This window comes from Bufo bufo, chromosome 4 (assembly GCF_905171765.1).
Source record: "Bufo bufo chromosome 4, aBufBuf1.1, whole genome shotgun sequence".
Lineage (NCBI taxonomy): Eukaryota > Metazoa > Chordata > Amphibia > Anura > Bufonidae > Bufo > Bufo bufo.
In genome coordinates, this window is record NC_053392.1 from 53,636,675 (window position 1) to 53,657,460 (window position 20,786).

At 43.1% G+C, this 20,786-nt stretch overlaps 1 protein-coding gene across 1 annotated transcript in view; it reads right to left on the reverse strand.

Annotated features, from left to right (window-relative positions):
- LOC120997243 (cytochrome P450 2K4-like) overlaps window positions 1–20,786 on the reverse strand; it is a 113,345-nt gene that overhangs the window by 67,342 nt on the left and 25,217 nt on the right. The window contains exons 2-4 of the mRNA XM_040427247.1: window positions 9,413–9,592; window positions 8,913–9,075; window positions 6,741–6,890 (exon numbers count right to left, since the gene is read on the reverse strand). Of these exons, the coding sequence (XP_040283181.1) occupies window positions 6,741–6,890; window positions 8,913–9,075; window positions 9,413–9,586 (487 nt within the window). The 5' untranslated portion in view covers window positions 9,587–9,592. The remainder of the gene's footprint in view (window positions 1–6,740; window positions 6,891–8,912; window positions 9,076–9,412; window positions 9,593–20,786) is intronic.

Sequence of the window (20,786 nt, forward strand, 5' to 3'; positions counted from 1 at the left end):
TCTCTGCGGTGAATCCCAGTCCTATATTGTTTTCAACTCCTTGTGAAATTAGAAAAGTCTGTTTCAGTGCCATCCCAAAAAATTTTAATGTCATCAATGTACCAACCCCAAAATAAAATATGATTCATGTATTTTGTGTTGTGCTCCGTGAAAACGTGTTGATCCTCCCACCATCCCAAAAATAACTTAGCAAATCGTGCCCATTGCTGTCCCGTTAATTTGTAAATAATATTTGCCGTCAAACACAAAATAATTATGAGTGAGTAAAAAACGTAAGAGTGTAGTGACAAATTTATTGTGCTCATGAAACTGTGTTCCTTTAGTGTTGAGAAATGTTTCTACTGCTTTGATACCAATTTCATGGACAAAGTCTCGTGACATGCGCAACAGCATGGTAACAAGGGAAAGGTTCTAAGTCGGCGTGCATGCGTGAGCGACAGCAGGGAAATGTTTTTCTAAGTCGACGCGCATGCGCAAAGTTCCAAGGTGAACTAAATAGCCGGCGAGAAGCTAGTGTAACACAACATTACGGGCGGTACATAGAAGAAGGGTGAGTCTATCGAGACAGGTCTATAAGCGATTCTGGGAAATAATGCGAGTTAGGTAAAGCTCTATAGGTTGTCCAATTGTGACATCACCTACCAACCTTATAAAAGATGGTCCCTGCCCCCAACATACATACCTGCACGATCCCCTGAAGACGCCGGTTTGCCGGCGAAACATGTCGGGAGGCAGGGTGTGGGTTTGTATGTGTTTTTAGAACCAGTAGCCAGCAGATAGCCGCAAAAAGGAATAGATGTCTGCCAACAAAGCTATACAGTATAGAAACAAAATGTAGCCAGCCGGAGCGCACACTAACTGGTTATAGCAACAGTGTTGCAATCAGCTAATGAGTTGCTGTGAACACAAAAAACAGCAACATCTGTTATACTATTGATAGAAATATCCACTAGAGATACCTGTCATAGAACTACTGGAACATTTTAAAAGGTTCACAGTTCTTTAGTTAAGTTATAGTGGTTATAAGTGTGTTATTTAATAAGTGAAGTTTTAATTAGCAGCACATGTAAATAGACGCTTAAGGTCTAATGACCAAATAAAATGTACTACATTATTACTAGGGGGGACACTATGGTGGACTTTATTATTACTGGGGGTACCATAGGTGGGCATTATTACTTTTGTTGGATACTACTAATACTGGTGGCATGATAGGAGAAATTATTACTACTGGGGTACATTATGGTGGGCTTTAATACTACTGGTGGACTATGGGGAACATTATTACCACTATGGGCTCTATGGGGCATTATTACTCTGGGGCACAATAGGGACATTGTTACTATTGAGGCACTATTACTAATGAGAGCACTCTTGGAGAGAATAATTGCTATTGGTGGGACTTTTGGGAGAACTATTACTGTGAGGTCACCCGAAACAGTATCAGATTAAAACAACAATTTTTGGAAGAAACTATGTATACAGCGCTTACTGTCAGGTGCATTATTTGCTGGGCGCAGTTAGTTTTGAGGGTACTGTGTGGCTATAATTATTAAAGAAGACATTATATGTGTAGTACTATTATTTTCAGGGGGACTATCAGTTTCTGCAGTGTAGTATTGTGTAGCACAGCAGGCACAGTATTGGGAGAGGCAGGATGGGATGTTGAGAAGATGGAGAGGATGATGGAAAAGTCTGATTCAAAAATGTATGTGTCACAAACTCTGCATGAGATGAGACATGGATGAAAGAAGTAATCATGGCGGTCTGGTCCGAATGGAGAACATGAGGATAAAGAACATCGATATCAGAGAAGATATCACTGGATGTAAGATGTATGTGGTGATGTGTTCTCCTGTAAGTTTAGTAGCGTTGAATGTAATTTAAATAGTAATAGTCATCCATCATCAAATTATTAATTTGCTAATATTTCTAAAGGTTTGTTTTCACTTTCTCATTATGGGGTGTTGAGTGCAGATTGGTTGGGGCAAATTTGATTTTTGTTTATTTTAGCACAAGGCCGCCACATGATGAAACTTTAAAAAAGTGAAAGAGTGTGAAAACTTTCAAAGTGTATTGTATGTAATTGGGAAAATTCATCATTCCCCTTATGTCTCTTTTTGGTGTAGAAAGGTTTCAAATCCACCAGATATGCGATTTTCCAATGCATTTGTGACTTTTGCTGCCTCAGATTTCATTCTGGCACAAGGATCTGAGCCTCATTATAAACTACATGCTTCCTCAAGCAGCGCAGGCTCTATAAAGGCTGGCGTAGTAAGCTCAGAACTTGATAAATCAGGGCCAATGTGTGTATTGTTTGCCTGTAATGTTTTTAGTGTCTGTGAATAGTGTTTGTACTGTATGTGCAGTGTAATGCCTGTGTGTAGTGTTTTTATGCAATATTGTATGTGTAGTGTCTGTATGTATAGTGCATTGCCTGTGTATAGTGCATATATGTAGTGTAGTGTGCAACACCCCAGAGTGGTGTTGCCACTCCTACACCCTGCTACTGTCTTTATTGGTCTAACCTCATGTCATCTTGTGTATTTATTCCAGGTCCTCCACAATGTGCATTCCAATTTTGTTATGCAACTGTTATGTTCACATGTAATGTGCCTGGATCAAACACGGCAGAGCTATATTTAGATAGAATGGAACCTTCCATTCCATTCTAACCCCCCTTTGGAGAGAGGTGGGCAAGTCCTACTTCCTGCAGGAAGGGTGAGGCAGAAGTTCTAATCAGTCTAGCTTACCCTTTGCTAGGGGAAGGGTGTGCAGGGGCACGTCTCTGCTGGACGTGCCCACGCCAGCCAGAGCACCCTAAGCTCTGCTGGCCATGGAGGCCAAAGCTTGAAGCCTCAGGAACCAGGAGGAAAATTCTCTGGTATAATCTAGATCCAGACTACAGAGAGTGCAGCATACAGAAGAAGCTGAGTTATACAGCAAGCCTGTCAATACAGCAGAGTCAGAGAGAAAGATATAGCAGAGTGTAGTTTGCCTGCCAGTTTAATGCTAAAGCCTGCTGGGACCAAGACAAAGCTTGAAGACTGTTTCTGATGAACGTTTATTCATGTAAAGCTGCTGATCAACTACCTACAAGGTCTGGACTCAATCTTTATTTCAAATCCCTCAATTATTCTCCCTATTTTTTGCTTCGGAGGCAAAGCCTGGGGTCTAGCGGTATCCAGGTAAGAGCACCGTGACACACATAAAGAGACATTTTAGGTTGCACTATACCACTCGGCATTCCTACACCTGGGTTGCCCGTTATGGTAGAGCCCTGGGGGGAGTCACCTATTGCAAGTGTCTGTGAATATTGTGTGTATGTGTAGAGTATTGCCTGTGTGTAGTGTTTTTATGTAGTATGTGTAGTGTATTGCTGTTGAGTAGTGTTTGTATGTAATGTGTTTAGTGCCTCTGACTAGTGTCTAGGCTGACCTGACGACCTCTTTTCCCCTGACATGTCCTCTTTTTTTCAAGAGGAGGCACACTTAGACTTTATTTTAATTTGTGCATTTTTTTCTTTACTGTCAGTGACTATACAGGGGAGTGGTGAGTGTAACGCTTCTACAGGTTGTTATTAATTACCACTCCCTGGTCTTCTGCACTGGGTGCCCCACTGCGCAGTGCTGTCCTGACAGTGTTTAGCGCAAGGAAGTAGTGCACACAGGCATGCACTGTGACTTCACACTGAACGACGTGAGGTCAGTATAGAACTGCAAGAGGAGCACGCCGGATATCCAGGGTGCAGATGCCTTCCGGAGCAGGAGAGGTAAGTTTCCTTTATTTATTTTTGTCTGATCTGAGGTCTGATTTATGGGATGGAGGGAGGGGGGTGTTATAGAGGCCATTACTTTGTGGTCTGATCTGAGGTCTGATTTGTGGGGGGGGGGTTAGTGTTATAGGGGGCCAATACTTTGGTGTCTGATATGAGGTCTGATTGAGAAGAGGGTTGCGTGTCCTCTTTTTTGAAAAACAAAATATGGTACCCTAATAGTTGATCCTGTTACAGTGAAAATAGCACCTACAGTACTTAAACTGCTGAAATGTAAGGGGACTGTTACTAAAACATTCCAGCATTACTATTATGCTATGTTTATACATGCTATATAACTCCCAGCACTTAGATGTGCCATGTAACTGGCACCCATGTTGATATACTATGTTATTATGATATGTGATTTATAATGTACTGTACCATTAAGAATTTTTGAGACCCGAATGAGGGAATAATAAATGTATGTGCACTCATATGAGTGAGACACCCTGTGAGTATTAAGACCATGGCAAGTATGTATAATGATGATGCTATAGACAGACGTGACAATGTACTGACACTCTGGAGTCATATATCTTGGGCAGGATGTGATGACCATTACAGAGGCCGCACTGGAGATATCTACTGCACTGCCCTCAGTGGCGTAGGGATCGCCATAGCAACCATAGCAGTGGCTATGGGGCCCTACGCCACTAGGGGGCCCGTCCGACCGCATTCAAATTTATTTTTTATTATTTATTTTTTTATTAACACACACAGACACTACACACAGGCAGCCAGGAGGTGGCGTAACTACCGGGGAAGCAGCTGCTTCGGGGCCCGACAGTTTATTTTCAAGTTAGTTAAATATCGATGTCTTACTGTTCAGGGCCCCTTCACAGCAGCGGTCTTAATGTTCCCTCGCTAATGTGCTCTAATCTTACTGTATATACTAAAGTCTCCTGATGTGTCTGGGATTCGAACCCACAACCTCCAATGTATCAGTGTATCAGAGGCAAAGCATTAACCCTCACAGCCATAAAGAAGGCATTGCAACTGACTGAAAAAACCCAGCACTGCTATATCTCTATATGACAGCTATCCCAGCACACTCAGCTCTGCTATATCTCTATATATGAGCAGCTATGTGTATAGATGTACACTTAGCCAGCTATAACAGTAGAAGTTTCATTATTTTTCAGTCAGCAGCAAGGCAGCTGTTATGGTCTTGAGGGTAGGTGCTCTGCCTCTGATACAGAAGGTCGTGGGTTCGAATCCCAGCAGAAACCTTTTCTGAAATACAAGCAGTGACTCCATATATGGACATACAGGGAGGGACACAGGAAGAGGCTGCATCGCATCGCTGACATGGAGGTAAGTAGAAGTGTTTATTTTTTTTTAATACCCGACTGTTACTGCCATGGGGGGAGCGGGGGGGGGGGGCACTTGATACTGGCACATGGGGGGAGGGGGGGTGGCACCTGACCTGATACTGGCACCTGGGGGGGGGTTGGCACCTGATACTGGCACATGGGGGGGGGGAGAGAGAGGCACCTGATACTGTGGATGGCACTGTTCAGGGGAGGGGGATCTGTGTATGGCACTATTTAGGGGAGTGTGGATGGCACTGTGGATGGCACTATTTAGGGGAGGGGGGATCTGTGGATGGCACTATTTAGGGGAGAGGGATCTGTGGATGGCACTATTTAGGGGAGAGGGATCTGTGGATGGCACTATTTAGGGGAGAGGGATCTGTGGATGGCACTATTTAGGGGAGGGGGGATCTGTTGATGGCACTATTTAGGGGAGGGGGGGATCTGTGGATGGCACTATTTAGGGGAGGGGGGATCTGTTGATGGCACTATTTAGGGGAGGGGGATCTGTGTATGGCACTATTTAGGGGAGGGGGATCTGTGGATGGCACCATTTAGGGGAGAGGGATCTGTGGATGGCACTATTTAGGGGAGAGGGATCTGTGGATGGCACTATTTAGGGGAGAGGGATCTGTGTATGGCACTGTTTAGGGGAGGGGGATCTGTGGATGGCACTATTTAGGGGAGGGGTGATCTGTTGATGGCACTATTTAGGGGAGGGGGATCTGTGTATGGCACTGTTTAGGGGAGGGGGATCTGTGGATGGCACTATTTAGGGGAGGGGTGATCTGTTGATGGCACTATTTAGGGGAGGGGGATCTGTGTATGGCACTATTTAGGGGAGGGGGAACTGTGGATGGCACTATTTAGGGGAGGGGGGATCTGTGAATGGCACTATTTAGGGGAGGGGGATCTGTGGATGGCACTATTTAGGGGAGGGGGGATCTGTGGATGGCACTATTTAGGGGAGGGGGGATCTGTGGATGGCACTATTTAGGGGAGGGGGGATCTGTGGATGGCACAGAGGGGGGGGGGGGGCCATAATTTTTTTTTGCTATGGGGCCCATGCATTTCTAGCTACGCCCCTGACTGCCCTATTTTGTAAATTCATCGCACTATATAAGGTACTGTAATTATGTGCAATGTAAATTTGGTCTCATCTACTGACCAAGTGTATTATCACTTTTGAGTAATACGTATGCTTTTAAAGACCTTTTGGAATATGTAACATTGTTTGCAAAAGTTCCTAAAGTATGTACTGACAGAACTGAGGACACTTGCATGAGACATTATAAACAGCAGGGCTCTGCAGACCTCATGGTCAGAAGCAGGAAGCGGCTTGAAGAGGGAGCTGAGAAGCTATAGCTGAAGAAAGATCCATTATATATTTCTATGAAAATTAGCTAAATGAATAAAGATGATTAATATCATAGACCTGGGGAAGAACCTGATGTATTAATGATGAGTGCATATCATCTGGGAAACAATGGACCCTAGGATTAGGTAATTACTAATAACAGAGATAATTAAATTGACTAAGTAGTCAAAAATGTAGTACCAAAAGGTATCAGGCCCAAAATGTACAATATAAAAGTGTATTCACTACTCACCTTTATATGATTTCAACTTCTGTATTAAACACTCAGCCTCCTCATTGATCCTGCTTTCTATAGTTTTCTTGCCCATTCCAAAATCTCGTAGTGTGGAGAGAGAAAATCTTCTCATCACTTTCCAATTATCTCCATTGGAAAAAACAACACCTAAGTAATAGAAGTAAGGGATGTTACGGTCAAATTCAAATATACAGCAATGGGATGCACAATATAGGGCCAAAATGTATGTGGACACACCTGCTACTTATCAACTTCATAGGCTTCATCTATATCCATCACAAACAGGTGCATAAAATCAAGCACATAGCCATGCAATGGACTATTGCTACAAGTTAGTTTGTCAAATTTCAATGGACTATTGCTACAAGTTAGTTTGTCAAATTTCTGCTCACCAGTCAAGTGTGATTGCCATTACGGTGAATTGAAAGCTTCAACGAGTAAGGACACATCAGCCATGATGCGATAAATCACGCAAAAATAAGGTCTCTAGTAGTGTTGGTCGAGCACCAAAGTGCTTGTGTGCTCTGGTGCTCGAGTAGAACACTTTGCGATGCTCGGGTGCTCTACAGAGCACCCGAGCACAATGGAAGTCAATGGGAGAACCTGAGAATTTAACCAGGCACCCCCTGCTCTGAAGAGGGGAGAGTGTTGAGACTCTAGTTCGGCTTAGGAGTCCCTGCTCTGACTCCATATATAGCTATGTCAATATATGGAGTCAGTGCTTTGGGACACCCAGTATATTTAAATCTTATTTTGCCTCTATTTCTGAAAAATTTCTGGCAGGATTTGAACTCACAACCTTCTACATTACAGCCAAGAATCTTAACCACTACACTATAGACTGCTCGCCCAACACTAGTCTCTAGGCCTAGACAGTATAGTTTGTAATTGGATATGAAAAGGACTGAAGGACCATGTCCATAGAGTTGTAGTTAATAATTCCTATTCTGAATGGTCCCAAGCTATAAGTGGTGTAGCCCAAGACCCAGGGCTGACCCCTCTGTTATTTAACTTATTTATTAGTGATATAGCGGATGGGGGTAGTAGCACTGCTTCTACTTTTGCAGATGACACCAAGGTATATAGTACTGTGCAGTCTATAGCTGACTACTCTACAACCTGACTTGGACGGTCTGAGTGTTTGAGCATCAACTTGGCAAATTAGATTCAATATGTATAAATATAGAGTTCTGCATCTGTGTAGTAATAACCTATGTGCATCCTATGTCTTCGGGAAAGTAACATCGGAAGGGTCGCTTGTGGAGAAGGATTTGGTTGTGTACTTGTTGATCATAGACTAAATAACTGCACAATGTCAGCTGCTTCTAAGACAAGCATGATATCATCATGTATTAAACAAGGCATGGACTTGCAGGACAGAAATGTAATATAACCACTTTACAAAGCTTTGATGCAGCCTCATGCCGTTCAGTTCTGGGCACCAGTTCATAGAAAGGATGCCCTGGAGCTATAAAGGGTGCAAAGAAGAGAAACTAAAACTTATAAAGGTTATGGAGAGTCTTAGTTATGAGGAAACATTAAAATAATTAAATGTATTTAGGGGCACATTTATTAAAAATGGTGTTTTAGACTCCGGTCTTAATAAACCCCTAAACTGGTGGTGGTTTTTCCGAAGTTATGAAGAGGCGGATCCTCTGCTAGTTCTTCCTAGCTGTCTTACATTTAGACATTTTCTATGCCTAAACCAGGCGTACCATGCCTGATGTGTGCGGGGAGAAGTTGCAGATTGCGCTTAAAGTACACCTAATATATGCATATTTCAGCTTAATAAAGGACCCCCTTAGTCTTTCGAAGAGGAATCTAAGTGGGGACATGATTAAACTATATAAATATATAAAAAGACAAATTCACATCCCCATCTATCCCTTTGTGAAACTTCATGCACTTTTTTTTCAACTGCATTATGATGGTCATTTATTAAGACCGGCATTTATAGATGTATATTTCTGTTAGTAAATGACCCACCATGTAACTATGTTATAGCCAAAAGAGGTGCTCAACTCCATAACAACACTCATGACTTTGGGATGGAGTATCCAACAAGGTGTGATGGTCCAGTGTCCACATACTTTTGGCCATATAGTGTATGGTCATCAACCAGATATATTTTCAGTTTTGAATTAATTTATTAACAAGTAAAGTAGTTACCATGGTTTTTTATTAATTTAGAGTACAGAGCAGTAGAGGATTTGTCATTGAATACTTCAGCGTTGTCAACCAGAGCCTCTTTAATAGTGTCTAAACCACATAAGACAACAAATTCGTTTATACCAGTCTTGATACGGAAGACACTGCCATACTGCTTGGATAGCTGCAAACACAAAAAAGACAGCAGAATCAATGTGCATTTTTTTAAAGGGGTTCTCCAACATTTACATATTGATGACCTATCCTAGGGATAGCAGAGATTGGCTGGAGTACCATTCCCAGGACCCCCACCGATCAGCTGTAGGTGTAGATGGCTATACAGTAAGGCAGGGAGTATACACAGGTGGATGATAATAGCATCAAGTCATGATCAAACTGATGTGTGTACAGAACCAAAGGCTTTAACGAACGCGTGGTAAACATTAGCCAAAAAGCAGAATGTAGTATGTTATTTGTGATTATGTATTCCCTTTAATACGGTCACAGAATATTTTCATTACCTGAAGAAATGTTTTATGGGGTTTTGCTATGTCCAAGATGAGAAAGTTTCCAAGAATCGGTAAAGGTTTTGGCCCTGGGGGTAAGTTTTTGTATTTCTCTTCTTTTTGATTGCTGAAAACACTGATAAAGAAGATGATGACAATGATGGACAGGAGAACTGTGACAAGCTCCATTGAATTCTATGTAAGATAGAGAAAAAATATGTAACATAAGTAAATATCTATATATATATAAAATCAATAAATATATTTAAAGGATGTTTAGACTTTTAAAACTATATCTTCAATAGTCAAATGCAGCAGGCCATTAAAAAAAAAAAACTTTTAAAATAGTCTGAGATTTCAAAATGTCCAACTGCTTTGTGTATGCAGCTAATATGCAAAAAAAAACTTTTCAGACTAAAATATATATGGATAGAGATATCTCCCAGGAAAGAGAACCATCTCCCTAGTGCCAGCTTCTGGAAGTGGTTACCTATCAGTCAAAGGCTGACTTTTTAACAAGCCTTGAAACAGGACAAGGGAAAATCACAAAGCCAAATATTCACCTTTAGTCAGCGGGAGTTTGCCCCTAATCATTACGGAGTAGTATTCTGGCTGAGTGTGATTACCTGAATGCAGCTTAGGGTACTTTCACACTTGAGTTGCTTGATTCCGGCAGGCAGTCTGAAAAATGCCTGATCAGTCTGAAAAATGCCTAATCAGTCAGAAAAATGCATTGCAATACCGGATCCGTTTTTCCGGTGTCATCAGGCAAAATGGATCCGGTATTTATATTTCTCTAATTTTTAAAAGGTCTGCGGATGCGCAGACCGGAAGGACGGATCCGGCATTTCGGTATTTTGATACATTTCTATGGAAAAAAAATGCCGGATCTGGCATTCAGGCAAGTCTTCAGTAGCATGCTACGGTTTTCTCTTTTGCCTGATCAGTCAAAATGACTGAACTGAAGACATCCTGATGCATCCTGAACGGATTACTCTCCATTCAGAATGCATGGGGATATGCCTGATCAGTTCTATTCCGGTATAGAGCCCCTGTGACGGAACTGTGAAAACGCTAATGTGAAAGTAGCCTTAGGCAGGGTGGTGAACCTCCTTAAAGAGACCAGCTGTGTATGGAAATTTATTGGCAATGCTTCATGGGGAAAAAATATGCAGAGTGCCACCTTATGGAAGTGGCTCCCTATGAGTCAAAGTAAGACTTTTTAACAAGCCTTGGAACATGACAAAGGGAAAATAGCCAAACCAAATATCTATCCGTAGACATGGAGCCACTTCCGGAAGGTGCTTCTAGCGATATGGTTCTCTTTTCCTGGGAATACCTCTTTGCATATTTTTCTCATGGAGCATTGCCAATAAGTCTCCATACATAGCTGGTTTCTTTAAGGACAGAAATCTAGCAAAAAATGGAGCATGGGTAAGGCATGGTTTAGGTTTCATTAATTGTTTTGGTTAAAAAATGTATCAAAACTGTACTGAAACTGCCCTATATGAGAATGGTCTTTAGTTAATCGTATAAAAAAGATTCTTACATGTTTTTTCTTGTTCTATAGCAGATTGGCACCAAATAGCAATAGATCACAGGATACTAAGGAAAACTGGTTTAGTTGCTCACAGCAACCAATCAGATTCCACCTTTCATTTTTCAAAGAAATGCTTTAAAATGAACGCAGAGTCCGATGGGTTGCTATGGGCGACTTTGCCCGTTTTCCTTTACGCTAGTTTTGATAAATTAGGGCCTAATTCTTTTGGCAACTTTACAAAACTGCAGATGGGATTTGGGTGTAGGAACTGCCTGTCTTAAAAACAATGAACGGGCGGTATACAATATCGTTATTACACAGAGAGACATTCGACTTTTTCTTGAAATTAGTTTTGGGTCCCATTTGATCAAATCAGTCGAAAGATTCAATTATAATTTGATCCGAATAGAAAATGCCCCAATTGTTCTGAAAAGTCATTTATGACACTCGGGGGTCTTTTACGACTGTTTCCAACCGCTTTCGAAATCTTTAATGTCAAGATAGAATTTGTTAAGGGAATCTGTCACCAGGTTTATGCTTCTAGGTTCTAACAGCTCTGGGTCATGCCAACAAGTCCCCATATTCATTAGCTTCTGGCTTTTTCCACCACCTGCCACTGACTGACAGATTTTTGCAACTGAATTAGCAGCAGGGGACAGACACACTGCATTGTCAGATTTTTATTTTTATTTTTTATTAAAAAAAAGCTGTCCAAAAATTGTCTCTTTTTGGTGGAAGATGCCTGCCAGTGTTTATACTGGCACTGTAAAATATGGAGGAATCCAGCTTCCATAAAAATCTGTACTTTATTTATGCAAACAGATAAAAAGCCATACCATCAGCGTCTAGTTGGTCAGGTCATTATATTATATTCAGGTCATTATATTATATTATTAATGACATGAGTAAATGTCTGTATGTAATGACTAGAGATGAGCGAATCAAAGTTGATGAAGTGGAATTCGATCCGAATTTCAGGAAAAATTAGATTCTCACTGAATCCGAATTTCTTCACGCTTCGTGGTAACGAATCACATTTTTTCCTAAAATGGCTGCTGCATGTGTTAGGACATGGAGCAAGGAACTCTGGGAATGAAGGATCACCCACAATGCCTGTTTGATACAGCCATTAACAGGGTTTATTACATGGAATTATTTGCCCTTGTGCGGTGCAGTTATATGTTCTAAAGCATTTTTGGCGTGTATTAGTGGCAAAAAAAGTTTATTATTTGCCGTTCAGCGGTGCAGTTATATGTTCTAAAGCCCTTTTTGGTGTGTATTAGTGGAACAAAAAAAATATTTGCCATTGTGAGAAAATTACAGCCATTTTTGCAGTTTATTAGTGGCAAAAATATATATATTTGCCGTTTAGCGGTGCAGTTACAGTATATTTTCTAAAGCCGTTTTTGGTGTGTATTAGTGGAAAAAAATATATATTTGCTGTTCAGCGGTGCAGTTATATGTTTTAAAGTTCTTTTTGGCATGTACTAGTGGCAAAAAAATATATATATTTGCCGTTCAGCATTGCAGTTATAGGTTCTAAAGCCCTTTTTGGTGTGCATTAGTGGCAAAGAAATGTATATTATTTGCCCTTCAGCGGTGCAGTTATATGTTCTAAAGCCTTTTGTGGAGTGTATACGTGGAAAAAAGTAAGGGCCTATTTGCCGTTCAGTGGTGCAGTTATATGTTCTAAATCCCTTTTTGGCGTGTATTAGTGGCACAAAAAAAAGTATTTGCCGTTGTGTGGTGAAGTAAGAAAATTACAGCCCTTTTTGGCGTGTATTAGCAGCAAAAATATATATATTTGTCGTTCAGCGGAGCAGTTATATGTTCTAAAGCCCTTTTTGGCGTGTATTAGTGGCAAAAAAAATATTATTTGCCGTTCAGCGGTGCAGTTATATCCTCTAAAGCCCTTTTTGGCGTGTATTAGTGGTACAAAAAAAGTATTTGCCGTTGTGTGGTGAAGTGAGAAAATTACAGCCCTTTTTGGCATTTATTAGTGTAAAAAAATATATATATTTGCCGTTCAGCGGTGCAGTTATATGGTCTAAAGCCTTTTGTGGAGCGTATAAGTGGAAAAAAGTAAGGCCTATTTGCCGCTCAGTGGTGCAGTTATATTTTCTAAAGCCTTTTTTGGCGTGTATTAGTGGCAAAAAAAATTATATTATTTGCAGTTCATCCCTTTTGTTCTATATATATATATATACACTCACCTAAAGAATTATTAGGAACACCTGTTCTATTTCTCATTAATGCAATTATCTAGTCAACCAATCACATGGCAGTTGCTTCAATGCATTTAGGGGGGTGGTCCTGGTCAAGACAATCTCCTGAACTCCAAACTGAATGTCAGAATGGGAAAGAAAGGTGATTTAAGCAATTTTGAGCGTGGCATGGTTGTTGGTGCCAGACGGGCCGGTCTGAGTATTTCACAATCTGCTCAGTTACTGGGATTTTCACGCACAACCATTTCTAGGGTTTACAAAGAATGGTGTGAAAAGGGAAAAACATCCAGTATGCGGCAGTCCTTTGGGCAAAAATGCCTTGTGGATGCTAGAGGTCAGAGGAGAATGGGCCGACTGATTCAAGCTGATAGAAGAGCAACGTTGACTGAAATAACCACTCGTTACAACCAAGGTATGCAGCAAAGCATCTGTGAAGCCACAACACGCACAACCTTGAGGCGGATGGGCTACAACAGCAGAAGACCCCACCGGGTACCACTCATCTCCACTACAAATAGGAAAAAGATGCTACAATTTGCACGAGCTCACCAAAATTGGACTGTTGAAGACTGGAAAAATGTTACCTGGTCTGATGCGTCTCGATTTCTGTTGAGACATTCAAATTGTAGAGTCCGAATTTGGCGTAAACAGAATGAGTACATGTATCCATCCTCTGATGGCTACTTTCAGCAGGATAATGCACCATGTCACAAAGCTCGAATCATTTCAAATTGGTTTCTTGAACATGACAATAAGTTCACTGTACTAAAATGGCCCCCAGAGTCATCAGATCTCAACCCAATAGAGCATCTTTGGGATGTGGTGGAATGGGAGCTTCGTGCCCTGGATGTGCATCCCTCAAATCTCCATCAACTGCAAGATGCTATTCTATCAATATGGGCCAACATTTATAAAGAATGCTATTAGCACCTTGTTGAATCAATGCCACGTAGAATTAAGGCAGTTCTCAAGGCAAAAGGGGGTCCAACACCGTATTAGTATGGTGTTCCTAATAATTCTTTAGGTGAGTGTATATATATATATATATATATATATAATACACTGCTCAAAAAAATAAAGGGAACACTTAAACAACACAATGTAACTCCAAGTCAATCACACTTCTGTGAAATCAAACTGTCCACTTAGGAAGCAACACTGAGTGACAATCAATTTCACATGCTGTTGTGCAAATGGGATAGACAACAGGTGGAAATTATAGGCAATTAGCAAGACACCCCCAATAAAGGAGTGGTTCTGCAGGTGGTGACCACAGACCACTTCTCAGTTCCTATGCTTCCTGGCTGATGTTTTGGTCACTTTTGAATGCTGTTGGTGCTTTCACTCTAGTGGTAGCATGAGACGGAGTCTACAACCCACACAAGTGGCTCAGGTAGTGCAGCTTATCCAGGATGGCACATCAATGCGAGCTGTGGCAAGAAGGTTTGCTGTGTCTGTCAGCGTAGTGTCCAGAGCATGGAGGCGCTACCAGGAGACAGGCCAGTACATCAGGAGATGTGGAGGAGGCCGTAGGAGAGCAACAACCCAGCAGCAGGACCGCTACCTCCGCCTTTGTGTAAGGAGGAACAGGAGGAGCACTGCCAGAGCCCTGCAAAATGACCTCCTGCAGGCCACAAATGTGCATGTGTTTGCTCAAACGGTCAGAAACAGACTCCATGACGGTGATATGAGGGCCCGACGTCCACAAGTGGGGGTTGTGCTTACAGCCCAACACCGTGCAGGACGTTTGGCATTTGCGAGAGAACACCAAGATTGGCAAATTCTCCACTGGCGCCCTGTGCTCTTCACAGATGAAAGCAGGTTCACACTGAGCACATGTGGCAGACGTGACAGAGTCTGGAGACGCCGTGGAGAACATTCTGCTGCCTGCAACATCCTCCAGCATGACCGGTTTGGCATTGGGTCAGTAATGGTGTGGGGTGGCCAGGGCCGTCTTTGCCGCAGGGCAAAAGGGGCAGCTGCCCCGGGCCCAGTTGCTCCTGGGGGCCCAAGGGAGCTCCGTTTCCCGACTCCCATTCACTAGTGACTGCATCACTAGATTAAAACATTCGGGGCCTGGGCCCCTGATGTTTTGTCCCAGGCCCCGAATGTCCTGCCTGCCTGCTAGATACAACTGTATTGCCGTACACAGAACGGCAATACAATTGAATCTAATACACTGGGTGTAGAGGTGAAGGACCTGTGGTGACATCACAGGTCATGTGATCAGCAAAACAGGCTGTGATAGGATGACCTGGATGATGTCACCATCATGTGACCAGTGCAGGATTGGACCGGAGTCTGTATATGAGGACTGGAGAGGTAAGTGAAGGGACAGGGAGAGGCAGAGCAATGCGGGGAGTTGTAGTTATTTAACTGGGATGTATGTTAGGGCTGAAGGGAGGGATGTTATTGACATGGAACTGTGTGCTTGAGGGGGCTGGGGGAGGGAGTGATGTTATTTACATGGGACTGTATGTTGAAAGTGGATGTTGGGGGGGAATGATGTTTATGTACATGGGACTTAATGTTTAGGCTATGTTCACACTTGCATTTGGGGATCCGCTTGTGAGATCCGTTTCAAGGCTCTCACAAGCAGCCCCAAATGGATCAGTTTAACCCCAATGCATTCTGAATGGATGCGGATCCATTCTGAATGCATTCGTTCGGCTCCGTACAGCCCCCCGTTCCGTTTTGGAGGCGGACCCCAAAATGCTGCAAGCAGCGTTTTTGTGTCCGCATGGCCTTGCGGAGGCAAACGGATCCGTCCTGACTTACAATGTAAGTAAATGGGGACGGATCCCTTTGCATTGACACAAAATGGTGCAATTGTAAACGGATCCGTCCACCATTGACTTTCAATGTAAGTCAGGACAGATCCGTATTGGGACTTAGAAATTCAAATCTAATACAAACGAATCGGTCCTGAACGGATGCATTCGTTTGTATTATTGGTGCGGATCCGTCCTGTACAAGTACAGGACAGATCCGCACGAACGCAAGTGTGAAAGTAGCCTTAGGGGGTGATGTTTACATGGGATTGTGCGTTAGAGGCGGCTGGGGAGGAGGCAATGTTATTTACATGAGACTGTATGGTGGAGGGAGGATTATAACTACAGGGGGCACTGCAGATCCAGGGGACATTATAGGCGGTCTTATTACTACTGGGGGCTCTATAGGAGGGTCTTATAGATCCGCCTTATTTCTACTAAGCGCACTATGGGGGCCTTATTACTACTGAGGGGTCTGTAGGGAGCTTTATTACCATTGGGGGAACAATAGGGGGCCTTATTTCTACTGGGGGGCTCTGTGAGGGTATTATTAATATGGGAGGGCTCTTCTAATAATGGGGGCATCGTTGAGGAGCATTATCACGGTTGGGGCAGTGTTACTAATGAGGGCATTCTAGAAGGGAATTACTATTGGTGGGACTATGAGGAGCACTATTACTATGGGGGGCAGTAATGTTTCTTCAGGATAGTATTTGGGGGTATTGGGAGGGGGGAGCAGGGGCGTAACTAAAGGCTCATGGGCTCCGGTGCAAGAGTTCAGCTTGGGCGCCCCCCTTCCCTCAGTGCTTTGTGTGTCTTCTTATGCGGCACAAGTGTCTTTGGGCCCCTTCATGCTCCTGGGCCCGGTAGCGGCTGCTACCTCTGCACCCCCTATAGCTACACCCCTGGGGGGGGGCACAGCAAGCAGCAGGATAACACTGTGGGGACTACAGTTGGGGGATAATGATAGCATGTGAGGAAGCTAAGATGTCTGTGTGTCACACTCTGCAGAGACGAGGCGGCTGAGAGAAGTTGTCCAGACCGAGTGGAGAAGATGAGAGAGAAGATCTACAGAGAAGATGATGACAGAGAGGAGGCGTCACCTGGAGGCCCTGGACGTGACAGGTATGTGCTGCTGTATAGCAAGTACAGCAAAGTGGGGGGGGGGCGGGATCCAGGGGGCGCAAGTAAATTCTTGCCCAGGGTCCAATCAACATTAAAGACGGCCCTGGGGGTGGCATTTCTTTGGAGGGCCGCACAGCCCTCCATGTGCTCGCCAGAGGTAGCCTGACTGCCATTAGGTACAGAGATGAGATCCTCAGACCCCTTGAGACCATATGCTGGTGCGGTTGGCCCTGGGTTCCTCCTAATGCAAGATAATGCTAGACCTCATGTGGCTGGAGTGTGTCAGCAGTTCCTGCAAGACGAAGGCATTGATGCTATGGACTGGCCCGCCCGTTCCCCAGACCTGAATCCAATTGAGCACATCTGGGACATCATGTCTCGCTCTATCCACCAACGTCACGTTGCACCACAGACTGTCCAGGAATTGGCAGATGCTTTAGTCCAGGTCTGGGAGGAGATCCCTCAGGAGACCGTCCGCCATCTCATCAGGAAAATGCACAGGCATTGTAGGGAGGTCATACAGGCACGTGGAGGCCACACACACTACTGATCCTCATTTTGACTTGTTTTAAGGACATTACATCAAAGTTGGATCAGCCTGTAGTGTGTTTTTCCACTTAAATTTTGAGTGTGACTCCAAATCCAGACCTCCATGGGTTGAAAAATTTGATTTCCATTTTTTTATTTTTGTGTGATTTTGTTGTCAGCACATTCAACTATGTAAAGAACAAAGTATTTCAGAAGAATATTTAATTAACTCAGATCTAGGATGTGTTATTTTTGTGTTCCCTTTATTTTTTTGAGCACTGTATGTTCTAAAGCCCTTTTTGGCATGTATTAGGCTGGGTTCACACGAGCGTGTCCGGATTAGTTCCGGATGCGTCCCGGTGTGTTGCGGCAAACCCGCGCGAGTAGGAATGCAATTGCAGTCAGTTTTGACTGCGATTGCGTTCCGATGTTCAGTTTTTATCGTGCGTGTGCAATGTGTTTTGCACGCGCGTGATAAAAATCCGACTGTGGTACCCAGACCCGAACTTCTTCACAGAAGTTCAGGTTTGGGTTCGGTGTTGTGTAGATGTTATTATTTTCCCTTATAACATGGTTATAAGGGAAAATAATAGCATTCTGAAAACAGAATGCATAGTAAGTGATCAGTTGAGGGTTAAAAAAAATAAAAAAAATTAACTCACCTTCTCCGTTTGTTCGCGTAAGTCCCGGTCTCTTCTTTACTTCTCAAAAGATGAACTATGGGCTAAAGGACCTTTGGTGACGTCAGATCACATGCTCCAATCACAGGGTCCATCACCGCGGTGATGGACCCTGTGATTGGAGCATGTGATCTGACGTCACCAAAGGTCCTTTAGCCCATAGTTCATCTTTTTAAAGAACTAAAGACCGGTAGAACTACGCGAACAAGAGGACAAGGTGAGTTAATTTTTTTTATTTTTTAACCCTCAATTGATCACTTACTATGCATTCTGTATTCAGAATGCTATTATTTTCCCTTATAACCATGTTATAAGGGAAAATAATACAGTGTATAGACAGTCACCTAGCAACCGTGCGTGAAAATCGCACCGCATCCGCACTTGCTTGCGGATGCATGCGATTTTCTCGCAACCCGATTCACTTCTATGGGGCCTGCGTTGCGTGAAAAACGCAGAATATAGAGCATGCTGCGATTTTCACGCAACGCATAAGTGATGCGTGAAAATCATCGCTCATCTGAACAGCCCCATTGAAATGAATGGGTCCAGATTCAGTGCGGGTGCAATGCGTTCACCTACCGCATTGCACCCGCGCGGAAATCTCGCCCGTGTGAAAGCAGCCTTAGTGGCACAAAAAAAAGTATTTGCCATTGTATGGTGAAGTGAGAAAATTATAGCCCTTTTTAGCGTGTATTAGTGGCAAAAATATATATATTTGCCGTTCAGCGGTGCAGTTATATGTTCTAAAGCACTTTTTTGCGTGTATTAGTGGCACAAAAAAATGTATTTGCCGTTGTGTGGTGAAGTAAAAAAAATACAGCCCTTTTTGGCGTGTATTAGTGGCAAAAAAATATATATTTGCCATTCAGTGGTGCAGTTATATGTTCTAAAGCCCTTTTTGGAGTGTATTAGTGGCAAATATATATATATATATATATATATATATATATATATATATATACAGTACAGACCAAAAGTTTGGACACACCTTCTCATTCAAAGAGTTTTCTTTATTTTCATGACTATGAAAATTGTAGATTCACACTGAAGGCATCAAAACTATGAATTAACACATGTGGAATTATATACATAACAAACAAGTGTGAAACAACTGAAAATATGTCATATTCTAGGTTCTTCAAAGTAGCCACCTTTTGCTTTGATTACTGCTTTGCACACTCTTGGCATTCTCTTGATGAGCTTCAAGAGGTAGTCCCCTGAAATGGTTTTCACTTCACAGGTGTGCCCTGTCAGGTTTAATAAGTGGGATTTCTTGCCTTATAAATGGGGTTGGGACCATTAGTTGCATTGAGGAGAAGTCAGGTGGATACACAGCTGATAGTCCTACTGAATAGACTGTTAGAATTTGCATTATGGCAAGAAAAAAGCAGCTAAGTAAAGAAAAACGAGTGGCCATCATTACTTTAAGAAATGAAGGTCAGTCAGTCAGCCGAAAAATTGGGAAAACTTTGAAAGTAAGGGCTATTTGACCATGATGGAGAGTGATGGGGTGCTGCGCCAGATGACCTGGCCTCCACAGTCACCGGACCTGAACCCAATCGAGATGGTTTGGGGTGAGCTGGACCGCAGAGTGAAGGCAAAAGGGCCAACAAGTGCTAAGCATCTCTGGGAACTCCTTCAAGACTGTTGGAAGACCATTTCAGGGGACTACCTCTTGAAGCTCATCAAGAGAATGCCGATAGTGTGCAAAGCAGTAATCAAAGCAAAAGGTGGCTACTTTGAAGAACCTAGAATATGACATATTTTCAGTTGTTTCACACTTGTTTGTTATGTATATAATTCCACATGTGTTAATTCATAGTTTTGATGCCTTCATAGTCATGAAAATAAAGAAAACTCTTTGAATGACAAGGTGTGTCCAAACTTTTGGTCTGTACTGTATATTGTGTGGTGAAGTCAGAAAATTACAGACTTTTTTGTGGTGTGTTAATTTCCTTTTTATTTATTTGTTTGATGTAACAGTATGTCAGACAGAGAAGTGCCAGGGCCTAAATGTTTCTGGCGCAGGCACAGGTCACAGCAGAGTAAGGGGGTCTGGCAACAGTAGTCGCAGCAAGAGGCCTGAGCTCCCGGTGTCATCCAGCGGTCGCGTCTTGAGCGGTTCTTGAATGGTTGACTCCGTCATCCACTTCGTCCCAAGTGACATCAGACACCCCCAGCCAAGAGTCAGTGGGTTCGTCAGACACAACCTTTAGTTGGCCTGGCCCGGAAGCAGGCCCTGTGCCTTTACCTGTCCTCAACCTGCCTCTATCCTTTTCTGTTCCCTCAGCCAGAGAAGTATTATATGCTGTGGGCTCAGCTCCACTATACAGAGAGGACGAGCTACTAGAGGACAGTCAGCAGCTACCGGCCAGCCAAGATGTGGAGGAGACATCCGCCGCTTCCTCCGCTAGGCGGGCAAGTAGTGATAAGGAGAGTGGCTTGGGAGCTGGTGTTGCGAGCGATCAGGCTCCTGACCCAGAGACCATTGAGGAGGACATCAGTGACGTGCAGTCAGTA